Below are 21,870 nucleotides of genomic sequence, written 5' to 3'. Positions count from 1 at the left end.
TTAATTCCACATCCTGTAACACTGGCTCCTTTTAGCAGCAGCCCAAGGACTGATTTATATCACTGCCTTTTCTTCCCTCTTGTGGCTACTCCCTTAATAAGCCTGGAAGCATGAACTGAAAGCACCTGCCTGATGGGCAAGTCTCAGCTGCCTTCTCTCAGATGTATCAGAAGGAGATTTGCAAGCACTGTACCATACTGACTGGAAATCCAGCTTCCAAGTTACTTCAGATCATAAGGTCTTTGCTGGCCTACATGATCTGCTTCCTTAGGTATCCACAGATGGGTCCATGAGGATATCCTTGCATTGCCTGCTTAATAAGAGTAGTTTATCCAATCAATTGCAGTAAGTCTCCAAGAAAGCAAATTATCCCAGCACTATCCCATGACATCAACTGCTGTGCTACATGAGCATCCAGGTGATGCTACTGAAGATACCAGAACTGCAGCCTAACAGCATAAATCTGTGGCTTTTAGTAAAACAGGGGAAAAGAATGATGCTCTATACACATTTATTTTTTTCGTAAGTGGCAAACTCAGTTCTCTTGTTTTCCTTTAGAATACATATATAGAATATATATATATAAAATCAGCCCCCAGAAAGTTACTGGTTTGAGAAAAGCAGTGAAGAATATCATATCTAGCTGGAATAGCAGGGGAATTTTTTGAGACAAAATGGTTTGACTGAAGTTAGATATCAGTCATAGTAGTGAGATTTACCTCGTAAAATACAGAATCATAGAATGGTTTGGGTTGGAAAGGACCTTAAAGATCATCTAGTTCCAACCCTCCTGTCACAGGCAGGGACATCTTCCACAACAACAGGTTGCTCAATGCACCATCCAACCATCCATCCATCCATGTTCCTGGTCTTGAACACTTCCAGGCATGGAGCATTCACAACTTCCTTGGGCAACCTGTTCCAGTGTGTCATCACTCTCACAGTAAAGAATTTCTTCCTTGTTTCTAACCTGAACATCCCCTTTTTAAGTTTAAACCCATTGGCCCTTGTCCTGTCACTACAGTCCCTGATGAAGAGTCCCTCTCCAGCATCCCTGTAGGCCACCTTCAGATACTGGAAGGCTGCTATGAGGTATTTCTCAGCACTTTCCATAAACCACAAACAGCTAGAAATAGAGCTGTGTGAAAAACTGATTTTGCAATTTGGCTGCCGAAGAAAAAAGAAAAACCCCAAACAAAAAAAACCAAACCAACAAATCAAACCATGGATCAAGCTTTATCTACCTTTGTCTGTTCTTACCAAAACTACAAGCTAAACCCCCCTCTGTTTCTATCTCAAATGGAACACTTCAGGATCTCTCACTGTAACAGGAAAGCAAGAGTGAATTCCCCAAACTGGAGGTGGTAGATGTGTTCAGGGTATGCACGAAAAAGAAAAGTGACATGATCAGATATATCATGCGTATAATTCAGAATATGGAGCTGAAATAAGGTCTTGCCTCTCCTGAGGAAGTAAGCTTACTACCTGAAAATGGGAAGTTCAGAGGTGGCTTTCCTTCAGTCTTTCCTTTGAGCTTCTTCTGCATGTACCATATATAGAACATGCATATAAATACATAAAACAATGTAGCCAGTGCTACAGGAAATGACTGCTACCATTCATAAAGTCACAGTATATTTAGGAAAAGACCTCCAAAGGTCTTCTTGTCCACTCCATCCAACTAAAAGCAGGGCTAGCTTCAGTGTTCACCTGAGAGATTACAGGGTTTCAGCCTCTGCTCCAATAAAGTTTTAATTCTTTATACCAGTTTAAGAGAGAAGAAACCTCACTCCTTCCATATATCCTAAAGGATAGCAGCAAAAGATGCCTGCCTCATCATTTGCAGATGATTTAAAGATGGTCCACACTGATATTTTCTCAGCAAGTTTACTAAAAAGGTTTACCCAAAAGCATCCCAAAATTTGTTTTCTGGCACAGCAGAAGAAAAGCAGATTTCTACATCATGGAACAACACATGTTCCAGAGTGGTTCCTCTGCTGTTCCTCCTCCACTTCCTGCTGCTGCTGCCAGGCACATGCTTTTGAAGGTTTATCACTTGAGCATCCTCAGCAGTGTGGTAATTTCAGCTTTCCCAAGCCACCTCCTCACCCAGCACATCTAGGTTGAGGCGAGCACATCAGGTAAATGTGGTGACACGCAGCAAGCCTCCAAGAGAGCTATGCAGCAAAGCAGAGGCTGGCACAAGAGGATGCAGAAAGGAAGCAGGGACACTCCTTCCCTACCTCTCCAAGAGGAACCCAATTTATTTGTAAATCAAAATTGTGCCAAAAAAAGGCCCAGGTTTGCCACGGAAAGTAGTTTATTTTTAGTTTCAACACAGATTACTTTTGACAGGCTTTGCATTCATTAGAGCATACTTAACATTTAAGATACAGAAAAAGACACAATTGTTGAGAACAGAAAAGCTTTTAAAATACAGAAGCAGTAAAATGGAAACTTAGTCAGCTACAGGGCTCTGCTTAGTTCACCTGCCAATTTAGGCTCTGCCTTGAAACACAGCAGTTGATGATGATGTGGTTACTCACACGCAAAAATAAAAGGCAAGCGGCTCACTTTCATCTGTTAATTTTCTTTGCCTAAGAGAGTCTGGTAATAAATCCCTTAACCCTTTGCCTGCAGCATCTTCAACTGTTCCAACTGAGTACTGGCACTCAATCCAATGGGACCTGAAACAGTTAAGACTCTCTTTCAGCAGAGCCCACAGAGCTTGCTGGAAAGAGTTACTAGAAGCTGAAGTCTGGACAAAGCTGGTCGCTATTTTTGCAAAGCAGAATGATGGCAAGATGTCTAGTTATCACTGCTCCAGTTCTGTCAACCGCTCAAAGCAGCAGTGCTTGCTGTGCCAGTATGCAATTTGGACGGTGAACCAAGACATGAAAACTCAGCGTGAAACTTTATCTGTTACACAAAGCCAAACAGCAGGTATGAGCCCATCAAAGACACATTTTAAAGGCACATTTCCTCAAGCACTGGTCAATCTCACATGGAGACATCTTTAGATTTATGCCACCGGATTATAATTTGGAAAGTCTGATTTATCCTCATGGCTCTGCCACAGATTTTCTGTGCAACTTCAGGCAAGTTACCTAATATTCCCACACAGAGCTCTTGCTGTACAAAACAAGGAAGTAAATTTGTCACTGCTCTCCACATCTGTCCTGTGTCAAGTGTTCAACTACAGCAGACTCGGGCCTTGGTGGGAGAAGAGGTGTCCATTCAAGCTACCTATCTCAAGTTCTTGTATAGACTATGGGGACCTAATCAATGCAGTGCAGTTTAGATCATAGTTCATCTGCTCTACTTTATGTACCTGCTTAAGGAGTTGTTCAAGCACTGCTCACTCTTCTCTACTTTGGTTCAAGTGAGAGCCAAGCAACTAGCTTAGCAGGAGAGTCACAACACAGACACAAACAAAATGATGGGAGAGGACTCCAAGCCTGTGAACCTGCTCAGTACTTAGCCTTATGACTTTATCATTTTGCCACACCACCTGAAGATGTAAATTCCAAGCGTTAGGCATTGTACAGAGATTGTATCCTAAAGATCTTAACAATGGAGACCTCAATCTGGTTTGGGGCCTGAGATGCCATCATAACAATGTAATTTAGCTGAAGCTTAAGAAATAAGTTACAATGAATATCCAGCAGTAAAAATAAGCTACAGAAAGTGTCACTTTCTGTGCACTTTCTGTGCAGGAAGTATTGCCAATTGAAGATTGAACTCCATGAAATTCTCCCCGAGATCCACACTATTATCCCTGTCCAACAGGTCTGAATGCTAAAGCAGAGCACATAAAACTAGAAATGGCTCTTGAACGCAGCCAAATTCACCTGTTAATAGGAAACTGTCATTCACAGTACTCTGAACTAGGATGTAAACAGAGGTTTTGACAGTGATAACTTGTCATAATTTAATATGGTACTTCACCTCTGTGCTGAACACATCACAGGTGAGCAAGAAGGGGAGAAAACATGTAAAATATTCCAATGCATAGTCCCATTATAAGCTCAAACCCACAATGGGAATTACACTGAGAGATCTTGCACCAAAAATATTAAGGGTCCTGTCTACATCCTCTCCTGCTGCACCTGGAAATGGGCAGGGAGACAGCAGAGCGCAGAAATATCTTAAACTACCACAGCACAATTTACTAGAGGACATTTGTTAATGCCTCCAGAGACAAGTGCAGCTTGCCATAACAACAAAAAAAAAAAAAAAAAAAACCCCCACCAAAAAAAAAAAAAACCAACACAAAAAAACCAAAAAAACCCCCCAAAAATCCCAAACAAAAATCTATGGATTTGAACTGCTTTAACATGTTTCCTGTTTGGGATTGCTGCTATCAGTACTTGCCTGTAGATACGCAAAGCACAGAGGTTCCTTCTGCTAGACGCAGAGTTGCATTTAGTGTACAAATATCCAAGCTCTACACCAGCCACTAGCAAAAGGGCTTCTGCCTGCTCTAGAAAATCAGGCTGTCTCTTGTGGAACAAAACATCTGAGCACAGAAAACACGTGAACAGGCAAGTCTGACAGGACAGCAGGTCTCCTGTATCCCAAGCACACAAAAGCAGACAAATTTTAAAGCATCAGCTCTTCTGAGGCAGTGGCTATTCAGACAGTATGGAATGATCGTTGTTTACTATCTTATTCTTGGTGGCTGATTTCTCCCATTATTTCTTCTTGGACTGATACAGAACTGTGATCTTACTTACTTTCTCGGGGAGTATTAAGCACTCATGGTGCCACTAACATTCTGCTGGCCTTGTCTGGAAAAAAATACTCAAGCAGCTCCACAGGCTTAACTATCACCTTTTAATTTGGTGCCATTAAATACTTAAGTTACACACAAGCAAATACAAAGCATTAGTTGTGAGGACTTCAGTTCTCTCCCTGCATTGTGCCTTCCAAAAAATAAACTTGAGGCATAGTCATTACACACGTCTTAAGATCAGTTGTCTGTTGATCACTATAGGCCATGGAACCAGGCCATCCTGTGAGCAAATTTGGTATTTAGCACTTGGAATGAACAGTTCCTCAACAAAACACTTTTTCTCTGACCTAACGGTAGTGATTTCCTGAGATGAGGGTGTGATAAAAGGGTAAACAAACACTGAAGAGACTTTGAAAGTAGCAAAGGACTCAAATGGAACCACCTTGACCTGAGAAGACGACGAGAAAGCAAATGCCAAAGATATGCACTGGGATGCGTGTTTTTTCCCAGATGTTAAAGAATTAACTTCTTTAATACTGTTCCTGTCTTCATGGCATATGCAATCTCCAGACAGTAAATATCAGGACAGTTCTTTGGCAGGAACAGTTGGAGAAATTTGAAAGCACTGGTTTGGCAAAATAAATTCAGATTTAGTGAATTGCCCCCCTTTGACCACAGCCCTTAAGCTAATATTATCACATCCCCTCCCACATCCAGTGCCATTATGTCAGCCATAGCGAGGCGGAAGGCAGAGGTTCAGCCAGAGACCACAGTAACTTCAGAGGCTTCTTTCTCCATGTATAGCACAGCTAAAGAACACAGCTCACACTGCCACAAACGGTGACACAAATGTCCCTTCATGAAGTCCTGGTGAGGTCTTTTATTCAGGCGCCCAATCACAACTGCAGATGCTCAGAGTTTTCAGCTCTAATGGAAGGAATTTAGTATCATTCAACAGTTCCTGCTGCAAAACGTCTATTGTTATTACTGCAAGTACTTTGTTTTTGAGGAGAGAGGAAAAGTGACAACTATATCTGCTAATCACAAATTCCTCTTCTCCAGCTTCGAAAGTTCTCTTGGAGTTACCCACATCACAAGTAATGAGGAGGGGAAGCAATTCCTGAAGAGCCTTTTTTGCAAGGTGTATCAAAATGTGTCTTCACTAGTAGTCCATGACTAGAAGTCCAACAACCCTTCATAGTGTACTTAGCTTTTTTGGGTCTGGCTACAAATCAGAATTATAGTGCTGAAAAGCTGGCATTTAAGGAAGGAACAACTGGCCCTCCTGAATACGTAACAGCTGTACAAAGCACATGCATGCATGAAGAACAGATTGCTGCTATTTGTACAATTACGACTGAGAAATATTCTCCCTTAAAATCTTCCAAAGGTCAACACTGCGTCAGAAAACTGTTATTTTTTGATAAAATAAGAGATCATGGAGATAAGCTCTTTAAAAGATGAGAAGACGGGAGAATCACTAAATGATGAATAGTCAGGCTTGTTTTGAAAAAAACCCAAGTAAGAAATTTCAGTCAAAAGATCTTGACTGTATTTTGGTTACAGAAGCAAGTTGTGGTTTAAGGCTGTGTATTTATGCGGTGACTCCTAGTAATGAAAAGGAACAGGAGTTTTATAGGAATTAAAGTACGTACCTTAACATTATTAATGACCGGAATGATGATTAAAGAGGCCTGGCTCTCAGGGAACAGGTGTTCAGCAGTTACTGGAGAAAAATCAGGCCAATTCATGGCCTGTAAGTTTGGAATTCAGATCCTCTCCTCACACACACTCCCCCACAAACTCACCCCAAATAATCAACAGGCTTAAAAATTCTTGGTTTGGTGGGGTATAAATAAATACAAGAATTGTCTTTTGAGCTCTAGTTCATCCTGAAAGTGTTTGGTTTTAAATCACACTGGCCATTTAACACTGTTTCTAGTCTACAATCCAGCACAGAGAGTTCCAGAAATTTCTGAAATTAACCTTCTGCAAAAGTTAAACTCTCACTTACTTAACTGTTTTTTAGTTAATAAATAGATTTTTCGTGCACTAAGTTTTTATTTTTAGCCACTTGAGACCCTACTAAGTGCTTGTGACTCTCAAATGCACTCAAGCTAACAGAAGTTGATGTATTCTAATTCCCAACTGTAAAATACAAGAAGGGGGCTGGAAGCCTGCAGGCTTGGCTAAGCGACAAGGGAATTAGGACAGACTTCACATGATGCTATCACCAAGATACAGCTGGAATATCAAAAAGAATAAAATGCTACAGGGGAGAAAATAAACAATAATAAAGTTTAATCTTCAGTCACATCTTCTGATGTGGCTGTGATCACCACCAGTAAACCTATTTTAATGGAAAAACCACTCAAACCATTCTCTTTTGCTTTTCCAGTTTGTTCATGGTTTTAGATCAACCACCTACTACAAAGAGGGATTCTTCACTAAGAGTTCTGAACATCAACTACGAGAGAAGTTCCTTAAAGAGCCATTTAGAGGAACAATATCAGACTGGATTACTTTTAAGTATTTTTTTCTAGTAAAATTTCCCCTTTATTAATTTGCTGGACAGCATACTTATTTCCCAACTACAAGTTCTGTGTGTTTATATAACACTTCGTTCAGTTTTGTGGATGTTTCTGAAATAGAACTGCTACTCCTTACTAAAAAGAGTAAGATGGCATAGGGAAAACACAAAAGAACTGAAAATTATTTAATTGTTAAGATGATTAATCTTCAGAAAAAACAGGTTACAGTTAAGGATTTTGCTTGGGTTATAATCCTACTCATATATTTTGATGATAATCCTTGATTTGATCAAAATAGGTAAAAAAACCCAAAACAAAATGAAACAAAACTATAAAGTTATCAGCGTATTTTAATCACAGGCTTGATTAACTGATTTTTAAAATATGCCCATCTAATTACAGGAATTTTCTGAGGAATATTCTGTTAAGGACAATGACTATGTTTCTGATGACGAAAATGTATCTTATGATGGAACCAAAGGGAGTGAAGCAATTCTTGTCAAAGTTATGTCAATTTATACCTGTTTAAGCTCTTTTGCTTCTTCCTGGGAGATCTTCTCTTGCTTTTGCAGCTGGACGTGATCACTGTCCATCCCTTCTCTGCCTCCTACCGGAGAGCTGGGCTGCACCACTCCTCCCAGGAGTCCTGTGGCTGCAAAAGAAATTCCCATATTCAGACTGCCATCTCCTGTACCAATGGGGAGGACCAGTGCTAGTATAAAATCAGCTGACCCCTGCTTTTTTCTCTCCACCCAATCCTCCCTCCCCCTCTTCTGCTCCAGGGAGACCTCAGAGCAGCTTCCAGTGCCTAAAGGGGCCAACAAGGGCAGGTAGGGACAGGACAAGGGGAATGGCTTTAAACTGACAGAGGGGAGATTTAGATGAGATCTGAGGAAGAAGTTCTTCCCTGTGAGGGTGCTGAGGCCCTGGCACAGGTTGCCCAGAGAAGCTGTGGCTGCCCCATCCCTGGCAGTGTTCAAGGCCAGGCTGGATGGGGCTTGGAGCAACCTGGTCTAGTGGAAAGTGTCCCTGTCCATGGCAGGGGGTTGGACCTAGATGGTCTTGAAGGTCCCTTCCAACCCAAGCCATTCTGGGATTCTATGCTTTTCTCCATAGCAGTTTGGAAGGGGACTTTTCTCCTAGAAAGAATTTGAGCTGTATTGTGTACAACGCCTAACCTGGAGGTGACCAGGCTGCCAAGAGACAACTGACTATTAAAGGCAGCATCTGGAGAATGGGTTCATTTTGGGCTGTGGGGATCCATGTGAACCAAGCACGAAGAAGCAGCAGCACACTCCCAATCAGATAAACGAGGATTCTCCACCTGTTGTTTCTTCTCTCTTTAATCTTTTTAATTAAAGAATTTGAAAGTGATGGATCTGGGACAGAGTCAAGTCAGCAAACCCTTGGAACAGAAGGGCAACACTGACGCTAACAGCCACCCCCAGCTAAGCAGTGTGGATGCAATCCTGCATGTAACATGCCACCTGTCTTTTATTTAAAGCATCAGCTCTTATTGCAGTATCTGATACTACCCAGTAGGGTAGCAGGGACATGCAGCAAGGAAAGGTTGTTATTTCTGATGCAGATGGGTGCTAAACACCCGAGACACACATCTTGGCTCCTAGAGGCGCTTCAAGCATCTCCAAAGCTCTCCCAGTTAAAAAGGCACCATGAAGAAAGCTAATTCTACTGCTGCCATCTGTGAGCACATGGCCTGACCCAGCACAGGACAACAACTCTTACGTACATCAGGACAGAAAGTGTGTCAGATGCCAGAGCTCATCGCCAGGTCAAAGAGCTGGCGCCTAGCTGACAAGGTACACCCAACCGCTTTGAACTGCATTACTTCCCCACAAAAAGGAAGACAAAAGCTAAACCAAAATACCAAATCTTAAATCCCTCTCAAGGAATCACTGCAAAGTCATAATCCCTGGAATTATTCAGTTATCAGCCCGAGAGTCACTGGACTCAGACACCGAAAAAATTTAAGACAAGCAAGTCACTCACTGTACTGGTGTTACCCTTTGCAAATGCTCCTTGCAATCAGAGGGTCCAAGAACCAGGCACCAAAAAAATGCTGCTTGTGGTAAATTACTGCCATGGTCTCCCTCAGAGGACAAAGTGAGAAGGGAATGACAGTCCTTCCTATGACAGCAAATAGCCAGAGGAGATTCTTTGTGTTTCTTACCAGCTGAGTGTCAGAATATACTAATTATTTCATTAAAAACAAGAAATCTATCCATTTCACTCCATTAATCTCACTGAGGACAAGAATAGGAGGAGGATGTGACAAAGGTGCACAAAAAGAATGGATGAAGAAGAAGACCTGGCATTTCTAGTTTAAAAAAAATTTAAAAAAAAATTTTTTTTTTTTTTAAAGGAGACAATTGAATAGAAAGGCAGAAACGCTTAAAAAGCAATTTTGTTTTGTGTTATACCCAGTTGGACTGTGAGACTCACTGCCACCATGTGAGGATGAGAAGGCACAAAACCACTGAACAACATGCTGGAAACTCAGTAACGAGAACATTCAGTCACAGGGGTAGGCAGCAAAAAAAATCAGGATAAACTGTAAACACCAGTCTTCAGCTACAGGATTGAGACAGCATTGCCTTAGATTGCTATATTGCACAGGCACTGTAGGATTTCTTGCACTTTTTAATGCTGGGTAGCTGTTATCAGCCACTATTGAGGATGTTATTGGCTAGCAGAGTACTGTCTTGATACAGCACAGAACCACCTCTGTTACAAAACAAACCTCACTGCTCTGTCCTAAGCATTTAAATACAAGTGTGGCTTGGTCCAAGAATATACAATCAGAAAAGACATGCAAAGCAGCTAAAAATATTTTCAGATAATCTGGTGTGTATAAAAGCCTTCACAAATTCCTCTTCTAGGTGGCATCAAGCCAAAACTCTTAGGAAAGATGATTTTTTTTGTATTTATACAAACATGCAATATGCACAACTTTAAGGCAGGACTAGTATAAACAGACAGGATCCAGATGAGATTATGACAGTGGTGGAAATGTTCACGTCTCACCACTAAGGACAAAGAACACTATGATCCAGTTTACAGAGACAGATGTATCTCCACTGCAAGGATATTTCTTCTCTAAGTCTCTGAAACAACATTCACTATCTGAAAATTGACACATATGTGTACAGAGACAGCGATGCATAATAGAGACTTTTTCCCCTGCTTTTAGGAGACAAAAAAGAAAAAAACCAAAAAACAAAAAAAAACCCCCAAAAAACAAACAAACAAAAAAAACCCCAAAACAAACAAACAAAGAAAAAACAAAAAAACAACAACAACAACAAAAAAAACCAAACAAAAGGGGGTGGGAGGGAATTAAAAATCAGTATTTCCACCATGTGGACAACCACGGAAAAAACCCAGAGGTTTAAAACACAGTCCGTGACTGCCATCTTGCGACAGAAGACAGACAGTGACAGACTCCGGGGAAGGAACAAACAAGGGTTTTGGTGGAGCTGGAGAAGTCAAGATTTCCATAACCTCCAGTTTTCTTTACTGACATTTCCAAATTAAACAGTCGAAATGCAGGTGGGGGTAGAAGAGCAATATCCTTGACTCACTGACTCAGATGCAAACAGAGCAGAGCAGTGGGAAATTAAGCACACTAGGCTGTATAACCAATTATTTTATGTAACCAGCCTTAAGACCATCAGGAACTGAACACCAATTTGCTGGAATAACTCAGTGCTTAAGAAGGCAGCAGGTTGTTTTTCCTCTAAGTTGTTGTGCTGACATTTTAGTGCCAGATGCCCACGACTTACTTCCTTAAAAATTAACAAGCTTTTCCAAGCTATGGCCCTCGATGACTCTTCAACAAGAGGACATTATCCTCGCTGTTGAACTCCAGTTTTAGCTCAGTGCACGGAAATAGGTTCAGCTATTGTTTTACTGCCTAATTTTTCTACTTGTTTTTAATATACTGGCAATAAATCCATCCACCAATTTGCTCTTATGTCACTAATGATTAAGAAAAAAAGGAAGATTCAGACCTGTTGATAGAATTAAATTCCTAACAGACAAAAAATCATCAGCTCTCCAAGTGAATCCAGGGTTGGATTACAAAAAAACCAACACACAAAAACCAACTCTCCCCAGAATTTTAGAAGACATAACAGTAGTAAGTAATGTCATTCTTATCACTGTGAAAGGGTTTCGATCTCTACTGTGTTTTCTTTCACCTATGTATTAACCTAACCTGAGAACTAAAGTCTAAATCCAAACACCTAAATTTCTCAAATAATAAAATTCTAGTTTTTAAGATGTGAAAATCAATGTGTTTACTCCAGATGTTATTTAAAAAACTTGCTGGACTGGAAATATGTTTTAAACTTTCTACAATTAACTGAATGACAGATTTAATACAAATATACTTCCAGCTACAAACTTACAAAGGAAAAACAACAACAGAGGGCTGTGAAGCATGCAATCAGGAAAATTGATTTCTAATGACTTCCCCACAGAGTGGCACAATACTGAATTGGTGACCATCAGAAAAAGAATGACACTGTAGTTAAAACACAGGCCAGTAGTTGAAACTCTAAGTTAATCCTTTCACAAAGTGGTGTGGAGTTAGTGTCAACACCACCTGAGAGCACAATGTTAAAGACGGTTTGGTGCAATCCAGCTGCTAGGCTCCTGAGGGACACTCAGCTTCAACATCTACAGTCACAGGTTCTGCTAATGTAGCTGTGAGAAAGAAAATCCAACTAGACTAAGGCAGGGCCACACATTTCAGTCATTTCTGCCCTCTCCCTCTTGGCAATAGGGTCTAAGGTCACCTACCAGTTATTTCTTGCATTTTATCATCAACATAGACTCACACTGGGGCAAGGGAAAGAGGATTTGCCTTGTAACTATTATACACTTCTGAGTTTGAAAACCACCTGGAAATTTTTGGTGCTAGTGTTACTCTTCTACATGGATTGCTTTGTCACATACCTGCTTGCCAAATGGAGGTCCCCAAATCCACCTGAGGAGACTTCCTGGCACCAGCAAAACCTAGGGCATCTTCTAAAAACTGTATCTTCTTGCTAAATTGCATCTCCAAGATGGGGATTACTTCTGGCATCTTTGCTGACAAAAGCCGGTAAGAGGTGTCTGGCTTCCCGATAAATCTCTGACGGACGCTGATTTCATATGGCGTATGAACTCTGATATCATCTACATCCTTTGATTCAAAACGGTGAATGACCTGAGAATTGCAGTCACTGATTTCCAGGCCAGAAGCAAAGAGCGTGAGTTTTCCTGGCTTGACATTTGAGTCTGTTCTGTGGGTGATAATAACTGGAATTCTAATTATGATTCCTTCCTGGTTCTTCGAATCGGAAACTGTGGCAGTTTCCTTTGGCTTGGTTTCCAATGGTGCTTTCCAGAGCTTGCTGCTAAACGGCCACCAAGAAGGAGATTCGAGCTCAGTCAACAACCTAGCAGAGAAAAGAGAGTGTTAGCAAAGTCAAAGCCAGTAGGGAGGTTGTGCTACCCCTCCAGTTCAAGGCAAATTACCACAGACAAAGATTTCTGAGAAAAAGATTTACTGAATTCAGCCCTCTTGTTTTGTTCCTCAAACCTATTCACAGCTTATCAGGATCCATCTGTTTTAAAAAACAGCTTTCCTTCATTTGCTAACACACTGGAAAGGGGACCCAGAATCTCACTGTTCTGATGCAAGAAATCCAACTTTCAACTGGATTTATTCAGGCCAATTTACACCCACCTGTTCTTCAGCTAACACTGCCATTTACCTCAGTATTTCCACACTTGGCCATCTGCACCATTGCCCTTTTCTGCTCCTTTATATCAGAGCCCATAGTTTGATGCCACCTTTTGCTTTGCCCCCAATCCCAAATTCCCATTAAAACACTAAGAGTGCAAGGTTGAGGCTGAAAAGCCCAGCAGAGACTGCCACAGGCATCCAGAGTCTGCCTCAGCATCAGTGTTGGTGTAGCTCCTGAAGGACACAGGCCTTCTTGCTGGCAAACTGGTGCCTTAGTTTAAAGGTAACCGGACTGACTTTATGGAGCAATTAAGCAACTGCTCCCCAGGAAGACCACTCTATAGACAGAAATAACACAGGAGTCAAGCCCCTAATTCCTAAGCAAGAACATGCACCTAAGCAGGCACCCAAGTTTACCAGCTGCAAGCAAAAAAGATGTAATACTGTTAGGAAGAATCAACGACATAGAAGACACAATCCTCCTGTTGTCTTTTTTTATCAGCATAGCCCATTCCCCTTTTCTGGGTCCTCTCCCAAGAAAGGATCATGATCACAGATCTTTGGGTCTAAGCCTGACCACTACTCTTTCCACCAAAAACAAAAAAAAAAAAAAAGAAAAGGGGGGGGGGAATAAGAGGAAAGGGGATGGTTTTGGTTTGATTTTTCACGTGTTGTGCTCCTGTTTATTATCATCCTTCTACAGGTCTAGACAGGAGTTGGTGGCAGAACCACAGTCAGCACCTATGATGCTCCATTTCTCTCACTGTCCTCTCATCCCCTGCCTATCACCCAAACCCATCGTGCTAGCAGACGACCCTGTATTTTAGGATGACTCTGTTTCAATGGCTGGAAAGAAATTTTGGGCCCAACTACATCTCCACACACAGCTAACAAAAAGTTCGTATCCCCCTTTCCCTCCTACAATGCAACCAGCCACTCCCTCTCTCATCCACCAGCAGCCTCTGGCACGCACCTCACATCTGAGCCAAAGTAGCTCATCTCCAGTTCCAGGCTGGCATAGTAAGAGGCAAATCAACCCTCTGGGAATCACTGACTGCCCAAACCCTACCCTGCTACCATTGGAAAACAGCAGTGAGCTGGCTGGAAGCATACCACAAACCAAACTAGCCTGCAGACAATTAGCCTGATCAGGATGTTTTAAATGGAGATTTCTCAGTCCATTCCTCAGCCACTGAGCAGGACAGGAAAGCAGTCTCTGGAGGCACAAATGAATTCTCAACTAATGGGAGGGAAGAGGTTATGTTTAAATCAACCAAAAAAAAATTAGCTCTAAGGAAGTTCAATCCAGATCAGAATTGTGTGTTCCTGCATCCCCATTAATACCTTAAAGACTATCCAGTGATCAGGCATGTGCCACTGGCATGACAGTTGTAGCAGATGCTTCTAATGAAGCCAGCCTACATGTAATAAGATCTTTAATGAAAAACGATCATCTTACTACAAAAGACTATTTACTAACTTAAATCCTAGAGATGCAAGGCTTATGAGACCAAAATACAAACTACTACTGCTTTACTGCTATTTTGCAGAGCCAGCTTGATTTAATTTACTTTTAAGTTTATTCTAGAAAGGTACTCCCTGATCAAATATGCATCACAACAGTGCTGCTCTCAAGATCCTTTTTGTAGCGATTTATTTTCCATGAGAATCAGAGTGTGCCTACACACAGAAGACTTTGCAATTTTAAAATCCTGTTTAATTTGGCTGCAGACAAAGTCTAATCTGAAAGAGGAAGCTCTGACTGAATACGCTTTATTTACTAGCCATCAAAGCTCTGCACCAGCTTCAAAACAGACCTACTTAAAGAAATTCATCTGCTAGGAAAAGTAGAAAAAGTCATACTAGGAGTCAACCTCTGAATTCTTGAATAGCAGAGGCAGAATGAATTGTTCCAAGAATCTACTCCCAGCTAAAGCATGAACATCAGATACTTCTGTAGATAGAATGCAATATGAGTAACAGTTCTGGAGCTCACCACTGCCCTCTGGAAATGCTGTGACACTCCTTAAAAAAGGGGGTAAGGGGTAGGGAAGACAGACCAAAGGAGATGTAAAATGTTCTACAGTAACAGAACTTGAAATGTCATAGTTCATAGATTTAAGGATGAATTCTGAAACTATGAGGTTCAACTTAAGTTTAACACAGAGAATGACTGAAAAAGTCCCAGGCTCTACTAGCACACATCATCTTCCAAATTCAAAGCTATGCTCTAACCTACCTGCTGTAACTACGCAGAGACAAACGACCTGATCTCATTTCTACAGAACACAAAGCACTTTTTCTGTCCTCTTAAATGCATGAAAGAGTTACAAAAAGCTACTCCAGGGCAGTGACAGCTTATGCCTATGTCTTAACCTATGAAAAGTCATTAAATTCCTACAGCAATATGGGTTCACTTCATCACATTCACCATGAGAAAAAAATGTGTGTTCACGGACTTTCTGAAAAGCAGCTGCAACATGACAAGTCTAAACCTCCGTTTACATTGTGGTAACTTATTCTGGATAGCTTTGAGCCTTAATTTTTATCACTTCATCCCTTCACTCTCCTGCCTCCTCCCCTCTTTCCACAGGGACTGACATCCCGGCTGTGTGATGCCTGATTTACAGTCAAGACTTTTCTGCTGCACAGCCCTAACAAAGGCTCCAGCCAACTTCTCTGGCCTTCCATGGAGGAGTCACACCTCTGTATCAACAAACTATATGACCGGTCTATATATACAAATGAAAATTTGCAACCAAAGTACCTTGTCATCTAATAGCAATATATTAAAAAGAACCAGTGAATCTGGGTTTCTGTTTATCTTTGGTCTTTGAACATCTGCTAGAACGTCACATTCAGCTCTGCTTATCTGAACACAGGCCCACTGACAGCAGCTGTATACACCAAGGCATACACAAGAACAGAATTAATAATCCAAAAAAGCCCACACATACAGGCAAGATAAAGTTAATCAAAGTTTTAAACATATGAAAGGAGATAAAGGGGCCTGGTTCTTCTTATGAAAGACAACACCATCAAACTGCTGTTGTTGAACTAGCAGGTACAGAAGTTTGTTACCAAAGTTTCCTTCTGCACAGAATCTGCCACACATGGAAGATAGTCCTGTATGGTATTATCCATGCAGTTACTTCTCATCAAGCTTCTAAAGAATGCAATAGTCAAAGAGCCTTACAGACATGAGCCCATTTATGTTAATAGTCTGAATTACCTAATATGTAACAATCAAATGAGCTTCATGGTCTTCCCTATTTCCTACAGTGGTTAAGGACATGAAGAAAGATGTCATCAGTTTAAGAGAAAACTTTGGGCTGAGAAGCAGCTTCATGAGAAAAACTACACACAAACTACACCAGAAAACTAAGTGTTAGAAAAGCACAGGGTGATTAAAACAGTTTCGCTAATGGATTCTGGGCTGCATTTTATCCTGCAAGCTGGCCAACCTCTTTGTACCGTAGATAAAATAGCCAACATTCGGTCAATGCCTTCCTTTATTTTTCCATTTTTAAATCAAAGCATCTAGCTCGTCAGATTCATGAGGACAAATAATACCTCCCAGTGCATCTTAATCCAAAACAAAACTCTCTTCCAAAAACAATGAGCAGGTATTTATTTTCCTACTCATTGTTTATTGCTACAGAACTTTAAAAGCTATTGCTGAAGCTTCCAATTATCTTGGCTTTTCATTAAAGGGTATGCAGAATATCACCAGAACCATTGTGAAATCAACACTTTCTTTTAGACATGATATCTGTCTAAAAACAGATGCTTCTTCCAAAAACAACTGGTTTGAACTATATTGCATTTGTTTTTCATGCAGCTGTCAGAGCTTTTACAAAACCACTCATAGCTATGTATCTTCAAATATTACAATACTACTCTCAACCTTACTGTCTATTTTGGACTGCTATCGAATCAAACCTGCAGCATACAAAATAACACGGAATAATGATTAACATTCAAGGTGAACTGAAGTCATGATATTCTGATCAAGACACCAACCATTTAATATTCACATTGAGTTCTGCAAAACCTAAAGTTAAGCCACATCTCAAATGTGCTCCAAATCTCTTATTTCAGTTGCCTAAACGCAGCACTTAAGTGACTAAGTTTAATGAATACACTGGCTTAAGTGCTCAATTGAGATTACTACAAATAGTCTGGTACTGTCTCTCCAGTTCTTGCATCACCCCACTCTGCAGACAAAGCACTTCAGTGCAGCTCAATACTGCTCATTTTTCCTCAAAACGTTTATTCCATCTAGACCTAAAGGCAGAGAGAGAGTATTCCATGTAAGGTTAAAAGTAGTGCAGTTTTATATCACAAATGAGGGAGCACTGTTTCTACAGCTATTTCCTTGACTACATCTGCACCAGACCCAATACTCACTGCTATCTATAGCTGGGAAGTTCTTGTGAAGGAAAAGGACAAGTATAAAGCCCTCAACTACCCACTGCATGAAAAAAGCAGCCTCAAGAGCTGACTTTCATGCAGAGAGAAAGGAGTACAATCTACTTAAAGATTAATTGGCAGCTGTCTCCCAATAACTCTCGGAAATTGTCTCCACGTCAGCCGCTCACCTGCTATATTCAACGTTTCCTTTGAGAAGAACCAGAAAAGCAGAACTGTGGTTGTGTTTGCTGTGGAACAGCAAAACAGGCTGCTCCAGGACTGGCAAAATTAACCAAAGCCAACTCCCAGTATTTTTCATTTATGCATATTCCAGGATATCTAATAAAAATGCCAATGCCATACCTTATCCTTCTGTGGGGACATAAATTGTCACCTATTTCCCCTAATGTTGCCTATTCTCCCAGGACTTATACATTGTTCATATTTTGGAGATCTCTACCATTTCTGCCAGTTGTGGCTGAAACTTGTAAGGGCTTGAAAAGTTATTTGAAAGAGAGGACAGGTATATATGTACAGACAACTTAACCAAGGTGAAAAAAATGTCACACAGAAAGGAGGACAGAAATACAGAAACATAACAAGAACTAGATCCACAAAAGACTAGTGGATCTAGTGGGCTTGAACTTTCAGGGAAAATCAACAGTTTAGTTTCCCAATATAAGGACATGGACCTGTTTGAGCGAGTACTGAGGCCACGAAAATAACCAGAGGGCGAGGCACCTCTCCTATTGAGACAGGCTGAGAGAGATGGGGTTGTTCAGCCTGCAGAGGAGAAGGCTCCAGGGACACCTTAGAGCAGCTTCCAGTGCATAAAGGGGCCCACAAGAAAGCTGGAGAAGGGCTTTTGGCAAGGGCAGGTAGGGACAAGACAAGGGGGAATGGCTTTAAACTGACAGAGGGGAGATTTAGATGAGATGTGAGGAAGACGTTCTTCCCTGTGAGGGTGCTGAGGCCCTGGCACAGGTTGCCCAGAGAAGCTGTGGCTGCCCCATCCCCGGCAGTGTTCAAGGCCAGGCTGGATGGGGCTTGGAGCAACCTGGTCTAGTGGAAGGTGTCCCTGCCCATGGTGGGGAGGTTGGAACTAGATGAGCTTTAAAGTCCCTTCCAACCCAAACCATTCTAGGATTCTAAAGACCTCCATGGATCTGCCCCATAAAATTCAGGCATAAGCAATGTAATACCACAACCACTGCTTAGCTCAGAAAATGCTCCATTATCATACCTGTCTGCTACATCCATATCCCCTTCGATCTTGTTGAGTCCTCTCATGATGTTATCAAACTGCTCGCCCTGGTAATGCAGCACTTTTGCTGTGTCCTCCAGTCGTTTCTGTGAGCCAGTCAATAATCCGGTCAGTTCTTTTCCCTTTGTTGTCTGCAAAGCTGCTGCTTCCGCTCCTGCGCCTTGGCTTGATAGTAACTGCTCCCTCCAGAAGTGCTCAAGGATGTTGAATACCACATTTCTGTTGGGCTGCAGAGAACTAAACCAGTGCTTGGTGTTCTTCTCTAAGATGGTAAGGGAGCTGAAGATTAAATTTGAAGATTCCTTCTTGATCTCACTGATACTAGAAAGATGGAAGTTGACCAAAAGCTCCCCAGTCTTGTCAGCTGTAAATCTGATTGCAACAGGAGTCAGTGAGAGTCTGCCAGAGACCCATTGTTTGCTGGTGTCTAAGTAGTAAGAACAAGGCCAGCTATGGATACGTATGTCTTCGTTCATCAGCTCGCCGTTCAGGTCCCCTTCAAGAGCAATGCTCTCAAAGTCAGAAGGAGAAACTAGCATAAAAGAGAAAGGAAATAAAGCAAGAATCCTTAGCTACTTATAAAAACTGATATTAAAACACACTCATAAATAATTAATCCCATCCAGAGCTGGCTTCCAGCACTTCCCCAGTAACCTTTCAGGTACATACCTTCTAGAGTTGGAAATAGCTGTGGATGGGTTACAAAATTTGGTAACCACTTCTAACCACCAGGGTATTTCATTCAGAAAGGCTCAGCCTTTCTAAACAGGACTGTCAATATTACTGCCAATTCTGTAACGGCACAGCCCCTCTGTTTTTTAATGTTCTCACCATGTATCAGCACATGATTTACAACAGCACAAACTTCAAATGACTGTTGCATTAATGTCATCGGTATTTAATAAGTGCTGTGCTGTCTTGGTTAGCGGAGATTCTTTATAATTTGATTAGTCTTATATGTTCACATGCATATGTTCATATTTTTGGGTGGACAGAAACCTACCAAAAACAGAATTCTGGAAAACTTTTGCTAACTTTTGTGAGTCTTCCACATATGCATTTTTCCCTAAAATTGACCATGTAAAAATTTTTCCATTCCCTACCACAACATCAGCTTCCCATAGACCAATAGGTACTGAAGAAAATCCACAACACACCAAAATGCAAGTTCACTGATACATATCTACAGCAATCACAAGAAATAACTGGTCCTTCCCCTTCCATGCCAATATCTCAACATCCAGGTATGTTAAGAACACATCAAACAGTGCAGGTGAAACCAAAATCACCAAGACCAAAACTCACAACCATCAAAGAACAGAAACACCCAGCCACAAATGGATAAATATTCTTCAAACATCATCACTACCTCAGACCATCACTCTTGGTCTCAGGAGAGACCTGCCAAAATATCTACATTACAAAACTCAAATGGATATTAGAACTTCTGGTTCTAATACAACATAGCCAAAATAAACACCTCAAATCTGTCGTATTTGTTCTGTGAAATATTCATTGCTGCTTAGTTACTACTAAAGATGTTTGGAAGCAGGAGTTTGGGAAGAATTGTAAACAGCTTAGCAGCACTGCTGGGAAAACCCTGACTAACCCAAGTGGAAGTTAAGACGAAAGAAACATCAGATGTATTTATCGGAGGAGGTGCTGCTGGCCTCGTATGCAGAGCAACTCCATACAGGTGGCAGTGGACCAAGCAGCAGCAGAACTTACTGTTCACTCAGCGTGAAAGAACACGGTGTTCAGGGAACTGGTGATTTCATTGCACCTCTGTGACAGGCTGCGTTCTCCTGGGAGCCCATGATGCTATTTGATGACATAGTATTAATCCTATAATACTTGCTCACTGCTATCTGTAATCCCAGCAAGAAAACAAACAGCTGTCATATGCCTCAGGCCTGGTTTGCTCACATCAAAACAATCTCAAATTTGGAATAGTAAATTCAATGAAATATGTCAGGGCTAGTATCTCTTCACAAGCCCAAAGAAGGTCCTCATACCCAAGGGTCAGACTGTTTCCTGTAACTTATCCTTCATGTTGCTATCATTTTCAGAATGAACACCAAAGACCAATTATGTTCTGCAACTACTTTGTGAACACCCATTATGTAATGGTAATTACACATATTTTCATTATCTTCTCAAAACCTTTGATGTATGATAGCACAATTTACAAATTAGTACTATTACATTATCTCAAGATGTTCTGCTACTTGTATGGTGCAATAAATAAGTTAGACCTCCACAACAAACCAGTGTTTGGTTGACACTGACACTAATTACACCTTTTGACTTCAGTACGATCTGTTCTCCTTAGAGAAATGTCTAGGAATCCTCATACAAATGAAAAAGCTAATAGACCTTTTTCAGGTAGTACTGGTGTGAATTCCAGTAGCACACACTGAAGATCCCCTAGTGCTTTCAGGCTGCTGTATCAGTAATATCCCTTAAATCATACAATCATAGAATGGGTTGGGTTGGAAGAGACCTTAAAGATCACCTAGAACCTCACCCTATCCTCCACCTGCCCCCCACCCACACAGGCAGGGGAACCTTCCACTAGACCAGGTTGCTCCAAGCCCCGTCCAACCTGGCCTTGAGCACTGCCAGGGATGGGGCAGCCAGAGCTTCCCTGGGCAACTTCTGCCAGGGCTTCACCATCCTCACAGGGAAGAACTTCTTCTTCAGACGTCATCAAAAATTAAAATGAATCGGCAGACTCCCAATTTATCAAAACATTCAGAAAAGCAGCAAATCCCAGCCCCTATGAAGTAGTGACATCCTCTTCCTCTACCCTGCACAAGTCTTTGCTACTTACACCAGTTTCTGAAAAGCTCAATAAATATCAACATGCTGCTCAAAACAAGCTGTTGCTCTGAGATATTAGTTTATAAATAATGATGAAACCAAGACACTGGAAGATTATATGCCTTGCAGAAGATCACAAGGGAAACCTGGAACCAGATGCAGGTTTCCCAACACTCGCTGCTGGGACAGGCACCCACAGAACTTAATGTCATCTGCAAAACAACTCCTAGACCTTGCTAACAGCAACAGCCACCTTCAACCTGGCACAGACTACTAGGGAGACAAGGAGAAACTGTAAATAACCAAATGACTGCAAGTTTTGTAAAATCTCAGCCTAGAGCTCATTTAC

At 41.3% G+C, this 21,870-nt stretch overlaps 1 protein-coding gene across 4 annotated transcripts in view; it reads right to left on the bottom strand.

The window, feature by feature from the left end:
* SNAP47 (synaptosome associated protein 47) overlaps window positions 1-21,870 on the bottom strand; it is a 30,109-nt gene that overhangs the window by 4,303 nt on the left and 3,936 nt on the right. For all 4 annotated transcript variants that reach the window (XM_030478748.1, XM_030478738.1, XM_030478721.1 and 1 more), the window contains exons 2-4: window positions 18,678-19,230; window positions 12,247-12,731; window positions 7,788-7,918 (exon numbers count right to left, since the gene is read on the bottom strand). In XM_030478748.1, the coding sequence (XP_030334608.1) occupies window positions 7,788-7,918; window positions 12,247-12,731; window positions 18,678-19,174 (1,113 nt within the window). In that variant the 5' untranslated portion in view covers window positions 19,175-19,230. The remainder of the gene's footprint in view (window positions 1-7,787; window positions 7,919-12,246; window positions 12,732-18,677; window positions 19,231-21,870) is intronic.

This window comes from Strigops habroptila, chromosome 1, assembly GCF_004027225.2.
Source record: "Strigops habroptila isolate Jane chromosome 1, bStrHab1.2.pri, whole genome shotgun sequence".
Lineage (NCBI taxonomy): Eukaryota > Metazoa > Chordata > Aves > Psittaciformes > Psittacidae > Strigops > Strigops habroptila.
This window is presented reverse-complemented; position numbering and strand designations above follow the sequence as displayed.